The 26070-nt window shown below is 34.8% G+C and overlaps 1 protein-coding gene across 4 annotated transcripts in view; it reads right to left on the bottom strand.

Moving 5' to 3' along the window:
• Positions 1-299: 299 nt before the first annotated feature.
• The window catches only part of LOC120325515 (calcium uptake protein 3, mitochondrial-like), a 39308-nt gene continuing 13537 nt past the window's right edge, over positions 300-26070 (bottom strand). Inside the window, exons 3-13 of one of the 4 annotated variants that reach the window (XM_039391631.2) lie at positions 13722-13880; positions 11475-11557; positions 8673-8723; positions 7005-7040; positions 5580-5680; positions 5199-5238; positions 4655-4786; positions 4316-4424; positions 3851-4008; positions 2833-2850; positions 300-1494 (exon numbers count right to left, since the gene is read on the bottom strand). In XM_039391631.2, coding sequence (XP_039247565.2) covers positions 1414-1494; positions 2833-2850; positions 3851-4008; positions 4316-4424; positions 4655-4786; positions 5199-5238; positions 5580-5680; positions 7005-7040; positions 8673-8723; positions 11475-11557; positions 13722-13880 — 968 coding nt within the window. In that variant the 3' untranslated portion in view covers positions 300-1413. Of the gene's footprint in view, positions 1495-2832; positions 2851-3850; positions 4009-4315; positions 4425-4654; positions 4787-5198; positions 5239-5579; positions 5681-6401; positions 6447-7004; positions 7041-8672; positions 8724-11474; positions 11558-13721; positions 13881-26070 lie in introns of all 4 variants that reach the window. The other 3 variants (XM_039391629.2, XM_039391632.2, XM_039391633.2) reach the window with 3 other exon arrangements.

Genomic DNA, 26070 nt, shown 5'->3' with positions numbered 1-26070 from the left:
TATATTTCTGTAACGTTTCGTCTGACCAAGGTCACAACTATGCTTGTTGGAAAATGCTTGTCTGAAGAAGTCTGACCTTGGTCAGACGAAACGTTACAGAAATATATTTGTGTAAGTGTGCAGCAAGACTCTTGAATTAAATAAAACGGTAAAGTACTGTAAAAGATTTTACACTACAGTTGTGAGTGGGGCTGGTTCCTTCGAATCGAATATTCGAATTTGGTTGGCTGAATGACTCTCTGCGATGTGGTGGATATTTTGGATGCCAATTCCCAACAGGCAATCGTACGTCACTCAGATCGAAGACAAACGCTTGTTTATTTGAAATATGTGGTGACACCATGTTATATACAATCAACATCTGATCCACCTGCATCCAAGAAAAAGACGCAGACGGCGACGATAGTAAAACACAGCTGGCTGGATCATGGAAAATCCCGTTGGGCATTATAGTCCCAATTTGTCAAACTCTGTTGCTTCTTTTTAAATCATAACAAAAAAACAATTTTTTGAATACAAATATATAGTATATTTCCCAATTTCCTTCTATGGATTACAGAATCATATCAAACTAATCCAGCGTGTGAATGATGATTATTTTTACACAACAACAGTTTTTTGAAGGATATTTAATATTTAACGAAATGCATAAATAAAAACGGACGATCCAGTAAATTCACGATTTATGAGGATACGTTTAATGACTTCACACGACGAAATTAAATCTTAATTCTATGAGGATACAAAATGTCAAAAAATTCACTCTACTCCGGGTAAAATGCAAAGTATGGTAACAAAACTTTGAAAACAAACTGATGTAAACTTTGGCATTCTCTGTGACGGAACTAAACGAAAAAAATCGGCCTCTCATATAGTATTACAAAATTGGCGCGAGATTACCAAAAGAGTGGCTAATTCGTCCCAAAGCATAGCAACAACTTCATTTTAAATAGAATAGAAATACTAGAACTGCGTTCAAACAGAATAGGTGATTACATTAGAAATCTACAGATATATATATATTTAAATTGGTAAAATATTACATACAAAAAACGTGCACCTAAAACTTTAATTCCTACAAAGAGATCAACAGCAGCAAAACCTACAAATGCAAAATGACGATACATAGTAATCCTTAGAAAAAAAGATGAAAATATGCGTTGCTCAATTGATAAAGGTATTTTCTCTTGATCAGGTAACATTTTTTTAATTTATACAAATCATTGACTGGAGTACAGCAACATAATCCGGTTTGTAACCCAAAACACCAAAACGTCCATTTATTGTATAGTTCCTTGCATTTTAGACCTGAGAGCATTTATTTTAAAGCAGTAATTCCAGCTATAGGTAAATATAAGAAGAATAGTTTTCCAAAAGTACGCCGTTGGATATTTCGAACGTTTCCGATAGATGTTATGAAGCTTTGCTTAATTTAATGTTGTGCTTCATGCATTTCTTGAATCCACTCCATCCAACATGTTTCATTACGTGAGACTGAAATTAGAAAAGGACAATCACCATATAATCTTGTTTAAAATTAAAAAAAAAAAAAGAGTAGAACTTATTTCAATATTTTAAATAATGTTGTGGAAAATTGTCATGGGGCCATAAAGCGCTTTTCTAAGAAACAACAAAACGCCAATTTCGTGAACACATTAACCGTCAGAATGGAGGCCCGACACGAAAATCTGAAATATTCAGGTTTAATATCTTTAAAATAAAACAATGTTCTACTGGACGAGAACTGAAACCATTTATCGGCATTTGAACGTTGGAAGAAGGTAAAATATAAAAATTTAAGATATATGAAATTAGAAATTGCCATTGATTGGAACAGCAAATTTATATACGATAAGCACATTCGTCTTTATAGATTTAAGGAATTCAAAATACCAATTAACGAAGGATATAATAGTATTCACAGGCTATGACGAATAATAGTTTTGGACTCTTTTATTGAAAACAAACTTATATAGAGAACATGCCAAATAAAATAAATATCTATCTACCTAAAGTAAGTTTCACGGGTCAAGCAATAGTTATTTATAACGTGGCAGGCAAAATGCATGCATTGGCGTAATTATTCGATCATTGTGTCTCACAGAAATAAGAAGGGGAAAAAGAATCAACATGCTAAAATAATAAATAAATAATATTTGGGTTGTGTGCATTTTGCGTTACTTGAAGAGTTTCGCCGTAAAAATATCGTACAATATACAAGTTAAAAAGTAATGCAAGCAGCGCGTTATATGATTTTTGAACATGAAGTGGACGTATAGATCGATTTGTTATTATGTTGCTAGTATTTCTCTCCTTGTCGATGTGAAAAGGCGTGACGTAACAATCACGTCACTACGAGATTGTTGTTGAAGACGACATTACGTGCAATCGTCGCTATACTTTGGCAAGTTCTATTACGTGATTGTGACGCAGCAGTGACGTAGTCAGTCATACAAAGTTATACACGTACATATTATATGCATACAAAGTTCACAACACGATAAGAGGGGTGACAATATAAAAAACTCAATATACGAAAACTGACGAACTCGAATGGAGATAGTCCATCGTCGTCAAATACCTTCAGACGGTAAATACAAGTGAAGTATAGATAATTTCCTTTTAAGATGTCTACAGTGGATAGACTTAACATGCAACATCCTGCTTGATTTTTGTTTATACAAACATCCATTACAAACTCCTCAGTGCGTAAGAAACAACGCATTTGTTGGGAATGAGCTTAAGGTTATTCCCTAAATCCGACAGAGTATAAAAATGGACTAAAATTTGATACGCGACCAAATAAGAAATCAAATCCACTCTGTTACTTACCGAGTGTGTATCGTAAAACTGATTCCAGAACAATGTGAGCAAAGCAAGTAAAAGTAAAGTTGTTGAATAAATTTATTGTTAGATAAAATTATAACGATGCTAAAAAAAGCGCATATATAAAAAAAAACGTACAAAAAATGATAACAGCAGTATAATTAAATATGTCCTAGTTTGGGTATGATGCAGCAAAATTATGACACGAGATATTTCCAAGCATGACTTGTGATATGAATATTCAAACCCGTTTAAACATTGTGAGATTTGACATGACATAACTAACATATTTTTGTAAAAATGTATTAAATAATATTTGCGAAATACTTTGAATAGATATCCTAGTCGAAGCCCATTCTTCGTAGATTGTTTCTTAAACGAGGAGTGTGGTGTAATTAACAATAACAATATTGAGTAAAATATATTCGCAACAGCACCGACTCTAAAGTGCGCATGTTAGTTTGCTAAACAACTTAAGGTTACATAGTTAGTGAAGCATCACTACATATATATCACAGACCGAATACTCACTTTCTTGCCCTATTATATTAAAATAAACGAGGTAAAGCTAACTTAAAATTGTTCAGAAAAATTACCATATTTTGCAAGGAATTGGATAAAACAATTGCATGGGTTCTATACAAGTCTATGTATTTTCACTACTAATTATATTGTATTGATATAATGATTCTCAAGATCAGAAGAGTTGACTGGTAAAATTATAGAGTATATTTATTATGGTTTTTAACTAGTACGTTCCAATACAAAGAAGTATGTATATTAATGGCCTGGTGCTAAGACAAGAACGAAGGGGTAGTTTGAATATAACATATGTTATCTTGTTGTATAAAATGTATTGGATACTGCAATAACAATAAAGGGATAAGTTTGAATTAAAAATAATTAATATTGTTAAAACACTATTCGATGTCAGTCAAGATAATTACATATATACGTTTGTACATGTCATGTAACACACTCAAACATCCACAATTGGGAATTCAACAGAAGATATATTACATACCCTGAATCCCCTATGTAGCCTGTCTTTCATGACTCCTATAAACTCAGAATAGCTGAGTTTCCCGTCGCCATCTTTATCAAATAGCTGATATAAAGTGTGAACCAAATGTTTAGACAAGTCTTGTCCAGTGGTGACTTTCACAGCTCGGTGAAATTCGTCTGAAAAATTTAATAAAATAACGGAATAACTCGTTCCGAATTTTTGCAATATATGTAGATATAGCAATGTCACCACAAATTTGTTTTAACAGAAAATGATAGGAAAATAACACCAACAAGTACTCGAGAGATATCTCAGGACGAATGGTTTATTAGTAGCCACATCGTGATTCCGAGGCGTCTAATTGCCAAAACGAAATAGCTATTTCCATACATTCTAAAAATATCGTTTAATCTGATACATCGAATTGCGATTCCAAATTACACCAACTTGACTCTTATTCCAATACTGAATTTTACTACCTACCTTCTCCAATAGGCTTCCCGGCTATAGCATACATGTTGATTGAAATTGAAAAATCTTCCAAATTATTTAAAAATTGGAAAAATGATCGGAATTCTTCAAAATTTAATCCCTGAAATAAGGTAATGATAACTGATCACAACTTCACGTCCATCAATCATATCTACACAATATAAAAAATGGGCGTACAAAACCGAAGAATATGGTTCATTCTATCGTATAATTGAGGGCAAAAGAAAACTTATCAGGAGGAAAACGTAAAGAACGGAACAAGTAATTGATGTACTTTAATAGACTGTCCTGAATACCCGGACTCTGTTAAATATATAACAAACTTCTCACTTTTTCTTCTGGCATCCGAACCTTCAACTTTCTATAATATTCTTCTTCATCCAATATATCAGTGAACCTCAGTAAAACATGAGCAAAATCTTCTTCTGAAATTGTGGGCATTCCATGACTATACGTCAAAAAGTGCACAAGAGATAATAGATATGTTAAGGAAAGTACAGAGTTATATATGAGTCGATTAGTTTTCTGGTATTGTCCGTTTCAATCCGAATGCGTCCTATAACAAATGTGATACTCAAACAAAAATTCCGCGACTACTGTGGCGGAATTCGATTTATTGTTCAAATGTGTTCTTGAAAGTTTGATGTTTTGTTTTCAAGAGAATAAGAATGGTTTTTTGGCTGATTCGCCAATCATGTGGTAAAACGGACTGCAGAAAATTTCAAGCTGGAAACAAGAGTAAACCATTCATACGTTTACTTGGGATTTTCCAGCTATTGTGATGTTTTGCGACTATTTTAGATCGCTAGAGGTGATACAAGATATATTTAAATAGCAATGGTCAGTAGAAAACAACAACGTAAAAAAAGGATATTTCAATTTCTAGCACTTCCGTTTGTAGATCATCCATAAACCTGGAATAAAAAAAGGATTCCAAATTTAAAATATTAAAAATTAAAACATTCAGACTAAAAAATTATTTCGATCACAGAATAATATTTATTGAAATGATTTGAATAGATTTTATATTGTTCTCTGTCGAGAGCAGAACAATTAGAAAAACAACTAATCCTGTATAGTCAGATTTAACCAACAGCCTTTTTAACAAAGATATACAAGTTTTGGTAGAAATTCGGCTTAGCACCAATTATGCTTGGTTTGACCCCCTGAGAAATTAGAAAAGAAAAACATAAACCGTCCATTAGTTATAAGCAAGTATAAATCGAATATTGTCAAATAAAATATAGATACATACTGGTAGAAATCTTCGAAACTCAGCGTCTCGTCTCCTTTTCGCCCAAAGAAGTGTACAAGAAGTGATGTATCATGCACAGCAGCGTCTTTACTGGAAAGAATCTGTTCAGAAGCCGTAAATTATTTAATACTTCATTCTAAAATACGGTATTTTTTTTTCTTATGTGATTAAATATAATAACATTCCATGGGATGAAAACATACCTATCCTTAATCGTTTTTTTGTTCGTTTTTTATCCAATAAAACATCTCTAATAAGAGATAAATAGTCTATGCTATAGCGCATAATTGTTCCAGCACTATTGTGTTGTCTGATCATAAAAGTGTGCAAGCTATGTCATAAATATGTGCACACAATCGCATACGTGCATAACAGGGGACACATGTTCAGGTTATAATGTATATATATATAGCCCCACACAGACAAGTCGCAATTGAATATTTTCGTCTGGCTAACTTCTCCAACTACACTAAGCCATGCAATTATTGTACTAAAACCAAACATAATTAGCATGCAACTATCTTTGAAACATCGATATGATTGGATTAGATTTTATTAACGAAAACATGCAAATCAACTTGATAAATGATATTTTTATTCACAAGAGGGCGCTACTGACCCAACAAGCTCGCATGAGATATGTTTCTCGTATTTATGAAGCGAACTTGTTAATAAAACACGGTAGTATCAAACACATTTTGTTAAGCATCAACAATCTGATCAATTGTCTTCCATTGAGACAAAGATGTATGTAGCAAGAAACATGTATAATGGCAATACCTTTATTTTATTTTAATGTTTTGTTTGTACGTTTCATCTTACCCCTTTAATGTCGGCGAGTGAGAGTATTCCACCGTTCAACGTTTCCTGTACACATCAAATTATAAACACAGAACTACACCATTACACGTAACACATAAATGCAAAAATTAAAGAATTAGAATTTCACATGTTAATTACATACAACCCCAATCAAGCAGATCACACAATTCAACACCTGTTTTTTTCTTCTGCCCATGCTTGGGAAAGCAGTGCTGTATAGCTATTCCAGGCATAGGGAAATTATAGAAATTTGCTGATTTTTTACGCATGCAAATTAGAGATAATTTATAAAAAAAATGTAAAAAAATTACATTGATTATCTAAAATAATTCATAAACATTCAAACTAATAACAAACGAACTTTAATATTAGTAATAAGCTGACAAGGTTGCATATATTTCAAAGCCCAACGTGAATAAAGTAGTTCTACACCAGCTAATCATGCTAAAACTAAAAATTTTCCATTTCACAGAAAAAAGTGATCAATTTGAAATTCCCAGCCAAGCCACACCAGCATATCAATGGAGTCAGCTTCGCTCAAGCTGGGATTCCAAACTGCTATAGAAGAGGATATATACCGGCATTCATTTATTTTTTCCATACCTCTGATAAGTCAACTCCGTGTACAATGTTTGAATCCTTAAAATTTATTTCGATTAAATATTTTAAACAAATCAGCCAGCCAGTGTTTCCAAAGCGAATGTATTCCGCTAAATAAGCCGATATCATAAAGTATCCTTAAAAGTTACGTGATTTCAACTTTTTTTCAATTACAAACATGAAACATCAAACAAATTAATTTAAATAAAAATTTTAGAATTTTCGAATTCAATTTGACTAACAAAATAATATTTTGATGATTTGAATTTCGAAGTTCTTTGTGACAGCGATATTACGTATTACGCCCTGACGTCGGGAAGGATTCAAAAATAGCTAAATTAAGAAGCAGTCAATACTTGAAGACCAAACCACATAAAAGAAGCATAGCCGCCTTATCAACCGCTTAAAAATGTTCGTTTATTTAAGTTTGAATTGTATCAGACTATAATATCTTTGAATATGAAGAATACGGGAGTACAAAATTCTTAATTTAACAACTGGAATTTCGTCTCGTCGTAGATATAGATTTAACTAAAATAAGTTATAACAAACTTATTTATTTATTTTTTATTATTTAGTTTGGTTTGTTCCCAAGAATCATACTCCGCTGATATTATCGCCTTTCTTCGATTATCTGTTTTGAACCGTCTATCATCGATGATTTATGTTCGATTGACTATAATAGGGGCACTGTATCGTGGTGAATATGGTATGTATTTCGATCCTAATTTATTTTTAATCGTGTTAAATCTTGTGTATTTCTTGCGTGGTTTTCGTAAAATTTGACGATAATTTCCGTTTCACAGCACTTCAACGATATTTGTTGACTTGTGGAAAAATAGTTATACCATAAAGGGTAGATTATTATCGTCTGATTGATGTAGCAATTCCACTTTGTTGCGTAACATAATATTGACATCGGACTGTTGTTTTTAAAATGAAAAAAAAATTGGAAAATCGAATTACAATCGCTCAAACAAAGTCATCGCGGTACGTTTTCAAAGCGCAGTTCTTAGTACTGTGTCAGTACATTAATTATACGGACGGGTCTCAAACATCTCATAATATTAGAATTTCTAAATTTTACTGAAAATCTGCGCTACATCGAGCTTGTGAGGAAAAAACATTCGACTTCTCCTGAGTGAATTTGAAAAACCTAACACCAAACATAAAGAAACTTAGTTGATGATCATCCAAGCCTTCGATGTCCTGGTCAGAAACCGCTAATCTGTAATTTGCTTTCGAGAGAAAAGAGAGAAATTCCAGAAAAAAAAAGACTCAGACAAAAACAAGCTTCGTGAGAGATGGAGAGATCTAATAGAAAATATTTATTGTCCATTATTATCACACAAAACAAAATGTCATGCTTTATCGGGCGCGGGGATTCAATAAAAATCACATTTGTTAAATAAGGACCACGCCAAATAAAGCATGGTTTTATACGTGACAAATTAAATACAAGTGATACATCAACACTCACACGCAACAATGTCACAATTTACTTTCGACACGCAAACACGACATCAACTATTACTATCGATCATGCATGGATCAAGAATATACTGTAAGTCATTTTTAACAGTTACTTCTGAGCCATACTTGACCGAATAAATTGCGAAGGAATTGTAACTCGGAAAAATTGAAGATTTTGGAATGTATAAAACCACATACCTCGCGCACTATTGTCGATTTCTCTGTTTTGTTCCGGAAAATTTCCTCGAGCTAAATGTAAAATCATCGTTAAATCGAGTCTATACTCGATTACGGCGTAACATATTATAGACGACTTACTCATGGCCAAACATAAGCCGAAAGTAAATATCGAAATGGGTGAGGCTGTCAAAAATGTACTAAAATGATGGACGTGTTGAGCGAAACTATGGACATTGAAGACCGAATGCAAATGTTATTATAAAGTATCACAATGCTTAATCAATTCATAAACTATTTCATAACACACGCGAATTTGCTGTCAAAAGTTGAAAACGTTGAAATGGGCTTGTGGGGTTTTATAGAGTGGGGCACGTGGGGTTTTAAGGAGTTTTGTTAAACCTAGGTTTCATTTCCGGCAGACTGATAATTTCATGTAACAAACCAAACCCTATTATAAAGTGCAAAGAATGGTACGGCGTAAACGGACCTGATTCTCGCCCTTTTACTTACATTAGCTTCATATATCAGAAAATACTATTAACTAACGTATTATAGGGTATATAAGACCGAAAATCACATAAAAATAGGCTATTCAGTGTCCCACTAGAATCCTCGACGGTGTGCCAAGGTTTGAAAGAAATGGTTTTGATAGTTTAGAATTCCACTATAAATTTCATTTTATTTTACAGCGTTATACCTTGCGTGGATAAGCAAATTCGACTATTCGATATCATAAATATAAGCTCTCGCCTCTCGGCCAACTTGATTTTTTGATTTCGTTTAGCACCCAGCACCCTTGTTCGCTCTTGACTCATTTTTGCCCAAACCTACATTTCTGACGAGCACACAAGTAGGTGGACAAGAACAAAGTTACATATAAAGGAGATTAGCCATTGCCCCTCCTATTGTCAATATTAGTATAGGAGTGCTGGTCACAGTTTGAGCGACAAGACGATTTTGCAAAAGCAGAAAACCCAAAATGGGTAGAAAAATAAAACATAACAGCGATCGGCGGTGGGGAAATGTAGCATAATCGATCATTGGTGTCTACATCAACACCTTGTCAAAGACATAATCTGTGTCACGCAAACCACAATATTGTTGGTGGGATTGGTATGTTGCAACGCATATAAAAATAAAAAAGGCACTATTTCACAACAAGGCATCCCGTAAGAATCTCTGACCTAAATCAATATGTTGGTTGGCGACCTTTATGTGACATGAAATTATGTTTGCTTGTATTAAAACATGAATCATGTGTATCTCATGATCGAGAACCAGAATCAGCTACGCAATATCTGGATGCTAACGACAGATTTTAAATCAATTTTCATCGCAGAAATAATAATGAAAGCCGATGATATCACCTCTTTTAAAAGTTTCAATCGCAGAATTCGATGCGAATTAACGCTAGCCATAACTAAACGCTATGAAGTCTGGGAAGTAAATAACGATGAATAAGCAATCGAAAAAAGGACCAATCAATTCGGCTTCGATAATTTTTATTTAGGAATAAATCATCGGATTTGATTGAATCTTGCGGCATACGATTACAATAAAACAGAGTGGTGTTCATAATTGATAAGTGCTTAAATATACTCCAGCACTGGCTGGTGAATATTCACATTCAATCTTTTGCTAACGCTAGACATGGAGATACAATTATGCAAGAAAATTCGTTAAAATGTACAAGATTTGTTTTGAAGTAAGTCAAATAAATACTACATAATACTACATAACTAAACGCTATGAAGTCTGGGAAGTAAATAACGATGAATAAGCAATCGAAAAAAGGACCAATCAATTCGGCTTCGATAATTTATTCGCATCAACAAAACTGAATTGAGCATCGTTATACTGAGCGTAACAAAATATAAATACCGCTTGTGCATTAGGGAATGAAGGAAAATGAAATAAAAAATGTACGAAAGAGCTGAAGGTTTCCGCAATAATAACAGGCAATCCCAACCGTGGCCACCTTGAACTTATCCCTATCAGGTATCGGGCGAAAAAAAAACAATTCGAGAGTGTTCATTATGCTACATGGTCTAATTAATGCTCCGATTAAATTGTAGCCGCTTGAATGAAATGATTTGCAATTCAAAGATATTAGTATTTAATAGAGATGTTTCTACATGTGCGCTGAAACTAAACCGAAAAATATTCTGGCGTCTGCCAGATATTTGATTAAACGACAAATCCACAAACTATTCAAAAAAGTCTCGAGATTGAAAAATATAGAGATGTTTCTACATGTGCGCTGAAACTAAACCGAAAAATATTCTGGCGTCTGCCAGATATTTGATTAAACAACAAATCCACAAACTATTCAAAAAAGTCTCGAGATTGAAAAATAAACTTGAATCGAAGACATCTCATATTTCAATTTGCCACGCCTATATTTTTCCCACGTTCGGTGTCCTCATGTCGATTGGGGTGCGTTGGATAAAAATACAATTCGCGGCCGCAGAAGCATTTTTAGTACAAACAACCGAAGCCATAAAATATGTAATTCATTCTTGTCGTGACAAGAAGATTTTCTAGATAGGAAAGCAAATGACCCGAATTCAATACATACATAACAGACGGATCACCGGCAACACGTATTTTAAAATTCGAAAAATGTCGAAATGTAAATTTTCACCATTAACTTAAAAAACTCCAGTTTGGACTAGGTAGGTCACAAGGCAGAAAATGAAACTAAGAAAAAATGGGTCAAATCCTACGACTTTGTTCTACCAAATTCAATTGAAATGAAATTGAAATTTTATGACCCTGTTTAATATTCATTGTATATGATATGATTTTACAGTAACTTACCACTAAAAATTCCTGTTTATCCACGCGTTCATTCCCGTCGGTATCAAACATTTTGAAAGCAATTTTGAAGCCAGCTTTTGGTTCTAGAAGTAAAAATAGTTTTGATTGAAGAAAAAAAATTCCGAGATAAGTTGTTATACATAGAAGTAATGCTACATGTCATAATCATGTATTATTGCTCATGAATGACCTTTTATCATTTGCTGTTCTCATGTCATAGCATGAGCGTCTATATTCCGAATCGTTCACATGAGCTCGTTGGGTAGCAAATGGTCAAACAAAAAACACCAAAGTTTGCCTTGCATGTTGTTCGGTCCAAGTTGCCGTCTAAGTCAACTAATTAACTAAATCGTTTCATTCTTATTTAGGAATAAATCATCGGATTTGATTGAATCTTGCGGCATACGATTACAATAAAACAGAGTGGTGTTCCTAATTGATAAGTGCTTAAATATACTCCAGCACTGGCTGGTGAATATTCACATTCAATCTTTTGCTAACGCTAGACATGGAGATACAATTATGCAAGAAAATTCGTTAAAATGTACAAGATTTGTTTTGAAGTAAGTCAAATAAATTTGAATTAAGAAGAAGAATAAATTCAGATACTGGAAATAACTCGCTTATTATCAAATTAGACGTCATTTAATTTTTGTTTCCTAGGAAATCAGATATAATCGAAATTAATGTGTAATGAAATTTTACTCCTTCCATTACTGTGATAACAAAACGTAAAAGTTAGCGGAATCTTGTGCGCTCTAAAGTAAGGTTTTGACCGAAATTTTAATTTGGCAAAAGATATGCCCGCTTGCCGGAAACACACTTTCATTATTCACTGGTATTTTTGAAAATGGACGAATATTCAAAGAATGTGCAGAAATATAACTGCTAATAAGATTTTTTAGGACCTCAAACGATATTGTGGAAGAACGTAAATTCAAGCTTCACAAATCACGGGTAAAATGTTTTCAACTTAACTGAGAAAATAGTAACGAAACCATTTCGAATTTTAAAAAGAAATAGGTTAATTAAATCGCATTCACCAACATACAATCGCAGTCTGATTTGACCATTGTGGGAGAGTTACGGAATATTTGAACTGTACAGCATGCTTTTTTTTTAAAGTAGGATTGTTTCAGACAGGACCAAAAAATTACTTCGTGCCAAAATATCAATGGGGCGAAAACTCGTAAGTGAAGACGACATGCCCCGTTAGCATTGTTTATTCAGATACCTCCTTAAACGCTGATGACATATCGCTTCTTTTAAAACAGACCACGGGGCTACCTTATCCTCGTATGGGCTATGAACCAAGGCATCCCAAAAAAAGTGATTTTAGTGATTTTCCTACTCGAATCGTTTGATATTAGTTGAAAATTATTTGCTGGAAAAATTCAACTAGAAGTTGGCTTGATTACGCAGCGGTATCTTATTGTTTCTCAGTTCACTAAATGACCTGTACCGTGACTCTGTTGCATAAGTGACCTACTTTACTGTTTGAACGATAATTAGAATTAAACTTTAAGCAATAATTAGAAAAAACTTTGAAGATAGAACTGCGATCAGAACTTACTCTGCAAATTATTATGGACTTTCTAGCTGGATTTGCATTTAAAATGATTAATTTCACAACCGACCAATCATCCTGTGTTGGGTTTATTTATAAATCGCAGTCACTACGTCACTCGCCTGATTTGTTAAATGTTTTTATACGCTCAATTTAATTCTCCACATTTTCAACAAGTGAAAGCATACTAATCGAAATCTAAACAATGCATTTTTTCTTGTCTGCAAGCTTGGGGGTTCGCGAGGTGACGTTAAGTAGATAAAATTAGTGAACAAAGCATCCATTTTATTATTCCAGTGATAGATTTTGAAACTTCTTTCATGGCAACAGATGCAACAAAGTCAACAAACTATAAAAAACATGGCCAAATGGTCATTACAATGAATATGTATTCATACATCTATGTCCGTCGTCGCCAATACGAATTCGTATATGTTAAACAATTTACTATAAATATACAATATATCCCCTTCTGTGCAACATTTCACAATATTGTCTTACATTTCAAACTCCAAGAAGTATATTAATTTTGGTCCCCGAGGAAAAATACAATGCAACTACTTCGAATTCTGATGGCAATACATCATTCAAATTAATTACTGAGTATTAAAATCTAGAATTTATTCAATTATTTCCCAAAGAATGAAAATGAAAGTGAAGAATATATTAGAATTAATTACTTGTCAAGATGCAAAGTAGAAACAAATATTCTGAATACGAAATGATGCCGTTTTCGTGAATTTTCCTGAACAAATTAGATGAAGCTTGTCTTCTGCCAGGTGTTCGGTTGAGTATTGACCTGAGATCATCTTTGTGTATTTTGCGTAAACCAATTCTTGCTGAAAAACAAGAGCAACCGTGCATTAAATTGGTGCTAAACGGGGTTAGGAATCAAGTTTCCACTTCAGTGTAATAATATACAAGATCGGATAATCTGATTAGAATATTTTTGTAATAGCGAACGATTTTTCAAATTTTGTTGTGTTTTTGTTGTTTGTTTTATTTTCATCTCGAAACGATCGTTACAAGGAGAATGGGATATCGGATGAAAGAGAAGTAAAATTGCGCACAACAAATATTATACCATTTCTTCATTAATAAACATTGTCATTTTATCTATTTCATATTTACGGCACTCTTCGATACTTTTTCTAGGCCAGCCTAACTGATATAAAAAGTTGACAGATGTGAACAGAATTTCATAATAGAAAACATGTAATACCATTAAAATTTTAATCAAGCAATTACACAGATTATACCTGGTGGTTACGCATGGAATAATCAATGCGCGAGAGGGTGAAGCACGCAGCTCGTTGTCATAATTTTACATCACGCTGACGACCGATACTATGAAAAACACAATTAAGCAAATATATACTGCACCCCCAAAATCACCCATGTCGCGCAAGAAATCTATATTCCGAGAGCATAACACAGAAAAAGATTCTTATTCAAAGTGAAATAGGGTGAAACATGATTACAATGAAGAGGCACCGGTTCATTAAACACAATGAATAAGTTAGTTGTTTATTGTCAACTATATGTATAGATGTAAGTACAGACAGTAAGCAGCAGCCGAAAACAGACCGGTGGAACAAAATCATACGTCTCGTGCGTGGGTGACGCGCCAGTAAATAAAAAATATCATACAGCAGGTGAGCAGGTGTTATGAAGAATATACACAAGTGCATACACCGAATATATCTAAGTCTCCGCAGACCACAACATCGTCTAGCACGGCAATTTATACGCCTTTATTTAACAATTACCAATAACCACTCAAGATGCATTATGAACGTGCGTGTCCAGACAATACCTATGAAAAAATTTTTTTTGCAATGCAAGATACGAAAATGCTATCCATATGCTGTCTTCCTGCGATGAATGGGACTCAAGACCTAAGTATATATTCAATAAAACTACGCGCTTTAGCACGCTGGGAATCATGGGATTCGGAAAATCCGCCCTTGCATGATGTCAGACAAAGCAATATCATTTTTTTCTCGAAATGTACCAAATGATTAAACCTACTTTATCTTAGATCACATAAAAAAAGGATGGGTCATATTTAGGAAATTGGTAGAGCCAAACAGAGGTGTGCTGTTCCATAGCGAACAAATACAAAACCAATTATTTTTCATGCCCTTCAATAATGATGCAAATAACATTCTGTATTTGATTAATAATAGAAACTGAGTTCATTGTAATGACAAGGAATACGGTATAAATTAAATATAATATTTTTCCGTAACCAACGGAGATTCAACGATAGGAATCACCGATGGTACTATACAAACGCAATCCTGTAACAATGTCAAAATGAAATGCTTTTTGTTACCGTGGTAACGGGAAAGAAAGGTTGTACGAAAATCAATAAGTGAAGCAACACTCCAATATGACTTTATAGTTTGTCCGTGTAGGAGGGATAAGGGGATTCTCAAAATAGTTTCAATTTCATAATTGACATAACCATTCCAAAAATATACACGTGTTTACAGGTCAATCCTGTTCAAATTTTCTTGCATAATTGGAAAATAGAGCAACTTTCCCAATAACCAACGTGCGTTCATTCAGGACGCTCCTAGGACTTGGCAATTTTCTGGCAATTTCTCAATTGCTCATCCCATTGATAATTTTAATAGCGATACACGTAAGGTTATTTCGCCGTAACAAAGCGCCGCACGCCGATTCGTGAAAAGCCTAATTCGGCAAATATTTTGTTTTATCTAATATCTAACATCTACCCAATCGGGGTATCTAAATTTAGCACAGCAGGTAAGCCTGTTCGGTATGGTAATAGTTCTTTTCATAGCAACAAGGGGGAGTAGTCCTCGTTTTGAGTTTATTTTAATCTTTAGAAGTTTCGAAATAGCCTTAATTACGATCAGCTGTAGACGAGCTTGATAATCTCGAGACGCCGTTCTGGCCTGGCACTACTGCAAATACTTCCAAGTATTTTTTATGCAAATATGATCATGCAGGAACACCCTTATTAGCTACACCATTCTTGGCAGATCAGGGTAATGCGTGTGGTGATGTGACGCACTGTGCCTAGTCACGTTTTTAAGAAAATATGCACGATTTGATTAATTCGGTACACCTATAAGACGAAAATCGTAAGACAATAGCGAAAGAATTCACAATTGATATAGGAGAACGTTTCAGATGTTCCCCGATTTATTATCTTATTATGCACCCACGTATAAATCAATCGCAACCGCACCTAGAAAAGACCCATATTTTAAACAAGGTAACAAAAAGGTCACAAAGAACGCTGAAACAGTGTACAGTGATCAAAGTACAAGTGCACGAAGACAGTCAAAACCGAAAAGACGGCGAATTTTGCGAAATTCCCGTAAGATACGCATTGGACCAAGTACAATCGCGTACTGTTGATACTCCGATACATTTGTGGTTTTCCAGCTTCCGCTTCAAATTAATATTGTACGTAAAACAAAATTTAACATAGAGGGCGCTTATAAATTGAAATCTGCCCATATCCTTCGTATGAAGCGAAAGGTTAATAATTTGAAACGAAAACGGTGACTTTTTTTTTTCAACGTGACTACAAATTACATCATTGAATGATGATGTTTATCACTAAAAGAAGAAAATAATCAGTTGTCCATTCATCTTCAAGGGGAACAATTAATACAGGATGTTTTTCGGGGAGATAAAATAGAAGTAAATATTGCTTTTTATCGGCAGGTGTCAAAATCAGATTCCCACGCAAATCATGGTTAAGTCATCATATTTGTTGTTTCCTATGATATCTCACCCTTTTCGATCGATCTTCGAGGTAAGTAAGTGAAAGATTTTAGGTCGGAAGTGTAGTGGCTGAAATCTTTAAATAAAAATTACAAATTGCGAAGCAACTTAACAAACTCATCGCAGTGAGTCACTCCAATTTGGACGAACCTCCGCCCAGCCCCAAACTTCCGTAAGCAAATTGGTGAGTAAGCCGATCTAATCCTATCTTTCAAAATCATTTTAAGCTTAGATATTTCGCCTATAGAATTCGAATGAGCGTAAATAAGATTTAGCCGATTCCGTGACACTGCCACATCCTGAATTGCTTATGTGGGGAAGTATAAAGTATTTGCGACAACAATACTTGATGGAAAAATAAACTTTATCCGGAATTAACCCCTTGATGGTCTGGAAATAACCATTATTACAGGGAATTGAGGAATTCGTTCAAGATCATACTGTAAAAAAATAATAATAAGCGTGGTAAATGCAAGATATAGATACCATGGCAAAATGGAGATGTTTTTTAATATGATTTCCAATTCAGCATAATATTAAGAATACCATTCGCCACGCATCTTAACAGGTGACAATTAATCCTACAAAGCAACCTGAAACTAATTGTGTCTGTTTGAAACATTGAGATACTCTGAAACTTCTTCTATTGTTCCAAGAGCGAGTGACAACATCCTGGACGGTACGAATCATGAAGAAGGTACGGATGTGTGCTTTTGTGGTGGATATGGGTGACCACAACCCGAAGCGTGCAATATTATGACGTCACGTCACGGGAGCCGAATAAACGCGAGGTGTCAACTTTGGAGCTTGCCGCTGATGTTATTGTTATGGAGGTCACGGTTTTTAATTTATGTCCTCAAAATTGAACAGATGTGAAATTTGAGCTTTTTATTCTTGCCGCTGGGAAATCGGTGTATTTCAATGAATGACAGTTCTATGTCATACGAGATCTGTAGCTGACATAACTTTGGAAAGTTTTCTACATTTAGAAATATCATAAAACACCAGGCCGGTGGGGTGCGCCAACCGGAATGATGATTTCATCAAATGAAGCCATGGTTAACATTCGTTCTGTGAGAGAAAAAGTGTTGTCTGACAATTATTCAGTGTTACATCATACATTAAAGAGAGAATTTAAAAACGATACGACTTCACAAAAACGTGCGTCCATGGTGAAAAATAGCGATTACAAATTTACAACCAGAGTGTATGTATTGCGTGTCTCGAATCACGTGAGCGCAAAGTGGGCATTTTTTTCCAGGTCAACTCAAGGACCCAAACCCTCATCCAAAAGTGGCATCAGCCATGAAACAGATGAATCTCGTTGGGAATTCGGTATACTATGGCCACTGAGGTCAACGAAAGTTAGCGTGCCTTTCGATAAAGCTATATGGGAAATCAATTCAAACTGGGTTAAATACATAGGACCTGAATAAAAATAATACAAAAAAACCTTGAATACAGGCTCGAAATGCCATACGGGTCTCAAGATGGTGTTCGCGGTTAGTGACGATCCAAGATGACCTTTTCCGGGAGTATAAGGGTTTCGCATATTGCAATACAGTAAATACGAAAATAACCTGTCACGACGACATGGAATATCAGCCATGAACAGCTGGATAACTATTAAGCGTAATAAATATAATAAAATTAATAGATATCTCGGTATTACAGAAGGACCCGCTACCATTGAATAGTTTGTTTGTGCGGTGCTTTCTTATCAAACCCCAGTTTGAACACTACATAACGTTCCAAACGTACATCGGCAGTCAAATATATATAATTCATAGAATTGGACTCGTCTGATGGTATGCGGTTGTCTGAATTTGCGAAGATGGCGGCGACGTTGCATAAGGATTGTAGATATGATTAGGAACAATAAATCATGTGGCAAACCTGTCTCTTCGTTTAGGCTTCATTCGCGAGCATACAACTTCTACAAAAACCAATTACGCTTTCACAAATATTTCAAAATAATTGATACAATTAGGAAAACTGAAGTCAGCCATGGTTACAACAAAGTGAGACAAAAATATGATAATACGTCTGAACGAGTATTGCGGCTACAAATCAAGCTTCGTGTGCGTAGAAGAATCTTAAAAATACACCCCCAAAAACGTGAGCAATAAATCATGAGGTGTTGCGATAATCGTTTTAATCTTGTTATCATCAAAGCTTTTTGTGGCAGAAAGGAATTTGAAACTGGCAATTTGAAACCTTCGTGCACTATCACCTGAATATAGCAAAAAAGAAGCTTAAATACTGTACCGGGGTTATTTTCAAGTATTGCAAATTAGGATAAAATAGTTCTGCTTGTACATCGTGTTGTTAACCGCAGATAAAAAAAAATATGGAACTTCCTATACCTTCGGATGATATATGAATCATATTCAAATTGCACAATGAGGCATAAAAATAGAATTTATTAAAATAAAAATAATTCCAATTTTTAGTGATATAAATCTTTTTCAAATACTAATATTGAAAAATATTGTCATTTTGAAATTATCTGTCGGTCCTCGGTATCCAAGATATTACCCAAACATATTATTTTCCAAGTTCAAATTATCAAATTTCGTTCCACAGGATGCCACAAAAAGATAACTAATGACATGAGAACTCGAATGTCTACATTACATAACGATGCAATGAAATTTAACCTCAAAAATTGACTGTAACACGATATGATATCAAATTTGTCGTGAAAATCGTCATCCGGCGTTATAGCAGACAACAATGTTGGTGATCGATCCATACAACAATATTTGTAATAATGGATAGTTTACAATAGCATAACACGTTGATACATATCGGATGATTTCATAATGACCTGCCATGTAAAATATCATTGTAGTAACTAGTAAGCAGAAACCACTTCCACCTCCCACGGCAGATACCAATCACCGCATCAGAAAAGTGTTATTTCGATAACAGGCAGGTTACACCGTTTCTGCTATGAATAAAGAAGTTGTTGCTAGCAAAATTGCAAATTTCAACGGAATACTAAATTTTCGAAAAAAAAAATATGATAACGCCGTGTCACTAACGTAAATGATAAGCGACTATCAACGTAAGTCGTGATCTCGAATAATATTGAAGACGAAATCTTCCGACACATACAGCAGGTGACGCTAACAGCAATTCCACGCGGACATTGTAGAAATAAATAATATTCTTTTCAATCGTCTTCACCTGCAAAGAACATTCCCGCTTCCGTTGCACATATAAAGGCAGAATCCCAAAAGCCTGAGACTTGTGGAGAGAATTTTTAAAAAAATACCAATGCTAAAAATTATTATATTATGTACACTTCGTACTTATGTCCAGTACGAATATAATTAGGAGCATAATTGAAAGAGTCGTTGTCAACCCCATCTTTCCATAAAATGGATCCAGTTTTGTAGTCCAGACTTAATTACGGCCATGTGAACTTATTTCTATACAATTTATTCTAGTGCAGAATATTTCTATTCGACTTGGAAATGATTTGTCGTTTAACAAAGATTTCCAAATCGCGTGTGAATCGGGGTTCAACTAGCAAATAAGCACCATATTTTTGATAGAAGGGTTGTAGTTCACTACATTGTTAACAGCGCACGAACGCACCGGAGCGGCAATTGGCTGTACATATCGTAATTTAATTTCGTGGTTTAGGGTAATTGTGGGGTGGTCTGTGGGGGTCAGTATCCTCTGACGGGTAGAGAAAATATGCGCTTAAAATGACTTTCTTCTGAGCGAGGAGGTTTTTGTAAAATACAATATGAAAGGTTAAAAAGCTAATTGTGAGAAGGAACCCAATACTTAAATTATCGCGTGTATGTATGCGCCTCTTGGATTTCTCAATAAACAGTTTTCTATATACCTTTCTAGGATAATATTAAAGCCTTGTAATAACCGATAAATCATGACAATAGAAGTGAAAATGAACAAAACGAACTTCACAAACCAGTACTAGAGTAGAATGTACACTAAAAATATTAATCACAAATGTCCTCAATGTGGTCACTGGTGCTTCGCATTCCTAATACAAAGCCGTTATATGTTAATCGACAGCCACAAAATATGCAACATCAAAAGTGGTGTAATTTTGACATTTAACTACACATGTGGTACATAACAAGGCATAGATACATACATAATAGAAAAATGATAGGTTTTGTACAGACACCTTGCTATATGCAAATACAAAAAAAGCAATTTTCAAAATATATAATATGAGAAAAGTAATACCGAAATTTATATATAGCATAAAGGTCGACCAAATGGCATGCTAATTCCGGTGTAGTTCACTCAAAGTCACAGCCCGGCTATCCACGCCAAATTGGATTATCTCGACTATATTCAAGGAGAACATATTGAAAATGAATGAGTTTACAAATTGGTTCCCGAGCATAAATTTTTTAATCGTATTAAAAGAGAAGATCCTGATAGGAACGTCAGACACAAACAAATTTTGTATAAGATAGGTCACCAATACCATAAAGTGTACACCCGCGACCGGGATGTTAATTACTTTCAAATTATTTTACCAAATTTCACAACACGAAAACGCCAATAAATGTAAGATCAAACTTTATTAGGTAAACATTTCGAACACGATAAATGAGCATCTCGATATTAAAATCACAAGTCAACGAAATCGCCTAACTCGACACTCAATTAGGAGGAACGCATTTGAACTAAAAAGGAATTCATTCAATTTTTTTTCAAAATTACAAAGCAGAAAATTTAGTTAACTGGCAAACCATAAATCAAAGATTAGATCCTATGTGTAACAAGCAAATCTCATCAATCCAATAGAAGAAAGTATTCAGAGACACAAATTCAATTGTGATGTGAATAATGCGCCGCGCGACTTGAGCTTCTTTTCCGGACGGTCCCTTTGGGGTTTTGTGACCTCTTAACGGGATCCAATTTATGTCACGCCATATAAACAAACTTTGTGAAACAAACGATACATCAACGCTAATGCATTTATGATTTCATCGGCCTATTTAACTTTTACTTGTTTTCGTCAAAATTATCCAGCTATCAATTATCAATTATTGACGCTATTCAGTGTGGAACTAAAGTTCATTGGTTAATGTGTTGTTGAATAGACCAATGGATAATAATTATTTGTTGTGTTTCGATATATGTATTAGTGTGGTCTTTCGTGAAATGAGTGCCCGAAAGTAAGCAATTTAAAGATTTTTATTTTGCTACACTCGCGTTAATGTGGCCAAATTCAGTCATCTGTGCAGAGGGTTCTTCGTCTTCAGATCAGCTGGGAGACCAAATATTCGATAAACGAGTCAATTTCAACAATAGAAATAATAACACGCCAAATTTCTGTATTAGTTACTATCTCCAAAATAGCGTTCAAGTATTTAGGTAGCAGTGTTATTTTTTTTAATAACAAAGTATATTCAAACCAATCAATCCAAAACCGAGACAATCCTGAAGTTCACGGACCGCAAGTATCATGTAACATTGTAACTAATTCACGACGACACTGTTGGAAGCTGGCGATTCACGTGTTAGATTCGCCCGATCATCTCATGGTCTCCTATATATCAGTTACCCAGGAAAAATATGATCAGCGAGGGAAGATACAAATGGCTCGGTAGCCATATAAAAAATATTAAATTTACTTTAAACTAAGATACGATTTTGTATCCAACAGCTAAAAGTTGAATTTGAAACTGATCCACCGCTCAAATTGATTAAAAGTTATTAAAAGTTTTATATTCAATTTCGCGAATATATAGAATATTACGTAAGTGATAACGTGAAAATATCGCACCGACAGAAATAAATGTCATTTCGACAACACGAGATCCAGAATGAAGGTCAGAGATACGAGATTTCGAAGAGTCTGCGGTCTACATACCCCACCTGTATCAGAGGTCATGTGCGGGGTATCGAGTGTTGGGTGCGACTTTCGAGTGCATCTCCCTATTGTGAAGAGTACTTTTCATTCGTTTGTGTGACAATGGACTCCAGCATTGTGCGTCACGTACCGTCATGGGAAAAAATGTTCTGACAGACGACGAAAGCAAGCTAAGTACGCTTCAGACCACCTTTTGAGATACCAACCGAAATCAAAACGAATTGAGTTACGAATGCGAGAAGGAAACTTGGCGAATAGACAAACAAAATATTCATACGTAAGAAATATTATCAAAACCGGTAGCGAGGAATTCCAAATTCTAGCGGCGAATCGAATTGATACAATAATTAGACGCAGAATGTGTATCCAAGTTACGCTACATTTATCGCCCATGTCAGGGCGAACAATGAGTTCGACTCCAGGCTGATTGAAGTCACAAAATATCTGCACGGGCCAATGCCTCAGTGCAAAACAATGGCGTAATAAGTGAAAGTATGTCAAAGTAACTTTTCATCCAAGTGATGTTACATGAACCGCAAAGTCACCAAAATAGGTTAAAGCGAGTAAAAATAGATACTCAAGTCATTTTTTTATTGTTACATTCCGTTCATCATATTTTAATGTGTATGTACACATAGTACAAACTTACGATATAGTGATATTGCACATCGTGATTGGGCAGATTTCTAGAACTGTGGAAGGTGAATAAATTAACAGCAGAAGACATTTAAAAGAACGTAAACGTATTATGTTTACAATTGAGCACCTACAAAATGAGCCTTTGTATAAATAAATGACTTGATTGTATAACTCAACATGCAATAAAAGACAGAATTTTATACCTCTCACCAGTCCGCATATTTTGTCAAGAAAGCAGTTTTCAATCTTGTTATTAAGTGGAGGTGAAATAGTTCAGACTCCACTTCTAATGAACTTACATAATGTATTTTTACAATTTGAACCACTTCTGACGCTGTTGAGTTTACTTTATTAATCGTAAATATAGAGAAAAGCGTAGCATTCGACGAACCTCATTCTTATATTATAATTAAGGGGAATTAACGACGAAACGCCAGAGCTAGACATCACTTGTCGTGTGGATGACTATTATTCAACCGACATGAAAAATGAATGATTGCCGTCCGACCACGTCTCGTCTCTCGAAACTACTGCCAAGCATCAACATTCGGTTACATTTGACCAGAAAGATATGTTTTGTTCACTTTTAAATGTTGCAGCATGTTTTTGAATGTACCTGAGTTATTTACCGTTTACACCATGTATGAGAGAAGCAAAAAAAAAGATGGTCACCCAAAATGTAGGTCGCCAACTTTCGATGACAAAAAATAAAAATGTAATCTACCTTATGCAAGAAAAAACACTACCACAAACGAAGACTTTTGCGAGGGCGCGTTAATGTAAAAAATGAATTGTGGGTGGAAGATCGACGATTTAACCGAAAACTTTAGGAAACATGTAACGTGACTCGAATTAGCGACCGCATGTTAAGTGCATGCGCTTGGCAATGCCACCAGGGCGCCAAGACATTTGTCGCCATTTTTACAAGCTCGACCAAACTCGATATAGAAACGAAGTACTTATCTAGATATAGAAAAGTATATCTTAAATACGTTCAAAATCGACTTTGGTGTCGTGTGTAACGGGGCTTTCATCATAGAATAATGATCGATATCCGGAACGTCGACACTCGATCGAGACGGTTTAATGAACACGAATAGGACACCCATTCCCGGAGGGTTGCATAGCGTGCAATCAAAATCGGCTTAGGTAGATATACATATTAATATCGGAAAATCAAAAGGCCCGATATAAATTAGCGACACGCTCTGCTTTATATGAAGGTTGTCATTAAGCAATACTTATTAAAATGTGATAATAAAAGCTGACAATTCTTTGAAAATTAGGGTTACGTGTGACGTAAACAATAAAATAAAATCTGGCAGTGTCTTGATATGAAATTGATCGATTTGATCAAGCATGGTTGGTGCGAAAAACAAACTTCCCCAAATAATTTCGAAGGCATCAAATGAGCGGGTAAACGAAACACGCAGGTGCGTAGATCCTGCGCCGATCGACATATGGTGTTGTGAGATTTTCCGGGGATTTTGATTTGTTCGTATAGAATGGTATAACCGAAACCAGCACAATAATTTCAATCATCGTATTCAATATCATCTTAATATCTACTCACAAATCCATTTTCCCATGGTGTGTGATCGTACGCAATTAAACCAAATGATGAAATAGATTCCCACAATGCCACACGCTATATCCACAAATATATACTTCTAAATCAGGATATGAACAAAAACAATTCTGTACTCACGTGACTCATGCATCACGTGACTGCGAGAAAAGGCGTTTCGTGTTAACACTGGTTATTCGAAGTTAGGTATAACAAATCAACTACATTTAGAGACAAAACTCAAACATTGAGGGAATCTAATTAGAACCAAAATTTGGCAGTTTAGGTTGACCTTAAACGATACTAAATTAACTAGTCCATACTAATGCAACAACATGCCAAGTGTAACCATGTATCGTTTTCAATAATGTGTCGTTTTTATCAGATTCCCAACTACAATGCCACGTTTACATAAGAAAGATCAATGCTGACTTTTGCATTCCAAACCGAACATCTTAGACATATACTGAAAAAAAATTGGACTAGATTCAACTCGAGTCCATCCATTCGAGGCGATGAAAAAAAGGGACGAATGTAGTTTTAAAAGCTCTTTCCCATCATCAATTTATTACTATGAGCATGATGACAAATCACATTGAGCGATAATTATGCGGTGTGGTTATTTTCACTTTTACTTTTATTAGATTTTGGTTGCGTATTCATAGCCTCATTATCTTGTTGGCGCTTGCTGTTTAACATGATCTGTTCATGAGCCCCCAGTGGCTACTATTTGCTTTTATGACGTACTTCGGCTTATTGTACAGGGTTGTAGCATTGTCCTCTTTAGAGTTGTATTATCATCTCCAGCGAAATATTGTGTTCCAAATTCCTTTTATTGGCGCAATTTTATTTTGAAACACGAAATACAATTGCAATTTCTTAAAAAATATCCATGATATTAAACTGGTCCGCAATTGACGCAATGAACTGAAAAAAAACTTTCAAAGTGAAATGTTGTTTATAGTATCAAACTGGAAATCCTCGGCAATTAACAAAATTGCGGGTTATATAAACGTTGCTATTCTGTAAGGAAGAAAACAAGAGACTTCCTACATCTTATTGTGTCACGCCACTTCCCGAATAAGTTGTTAATTGAAACTGGATGTGATTTGTTTCCACAACACCATACAACACTGTTTTTGGTTGATTGGTTCGTTCGAATATACGAATTAATTGCTTTTTT

The sequence above is a fragment of the Styela clava genome, chromosome 1 (assembly GCF_964204865.1).
Source record: "Styela clava chromosome 1, kaStyClav1.hap1.2, whole genome shotgun sequence".
In the NCBI taxonomy this organism is placed as follows: Eukaryota; Metazoa; Chordata; class Ascidiacea; order Stolidobranchia; family Styelidae; genus Styela; species Styela clava.
The sequence above is the reverse complement of the archived record's forward strand: the minus strand, read 5'-3'. Positions and strand labels throughout refer to the sequence as shown.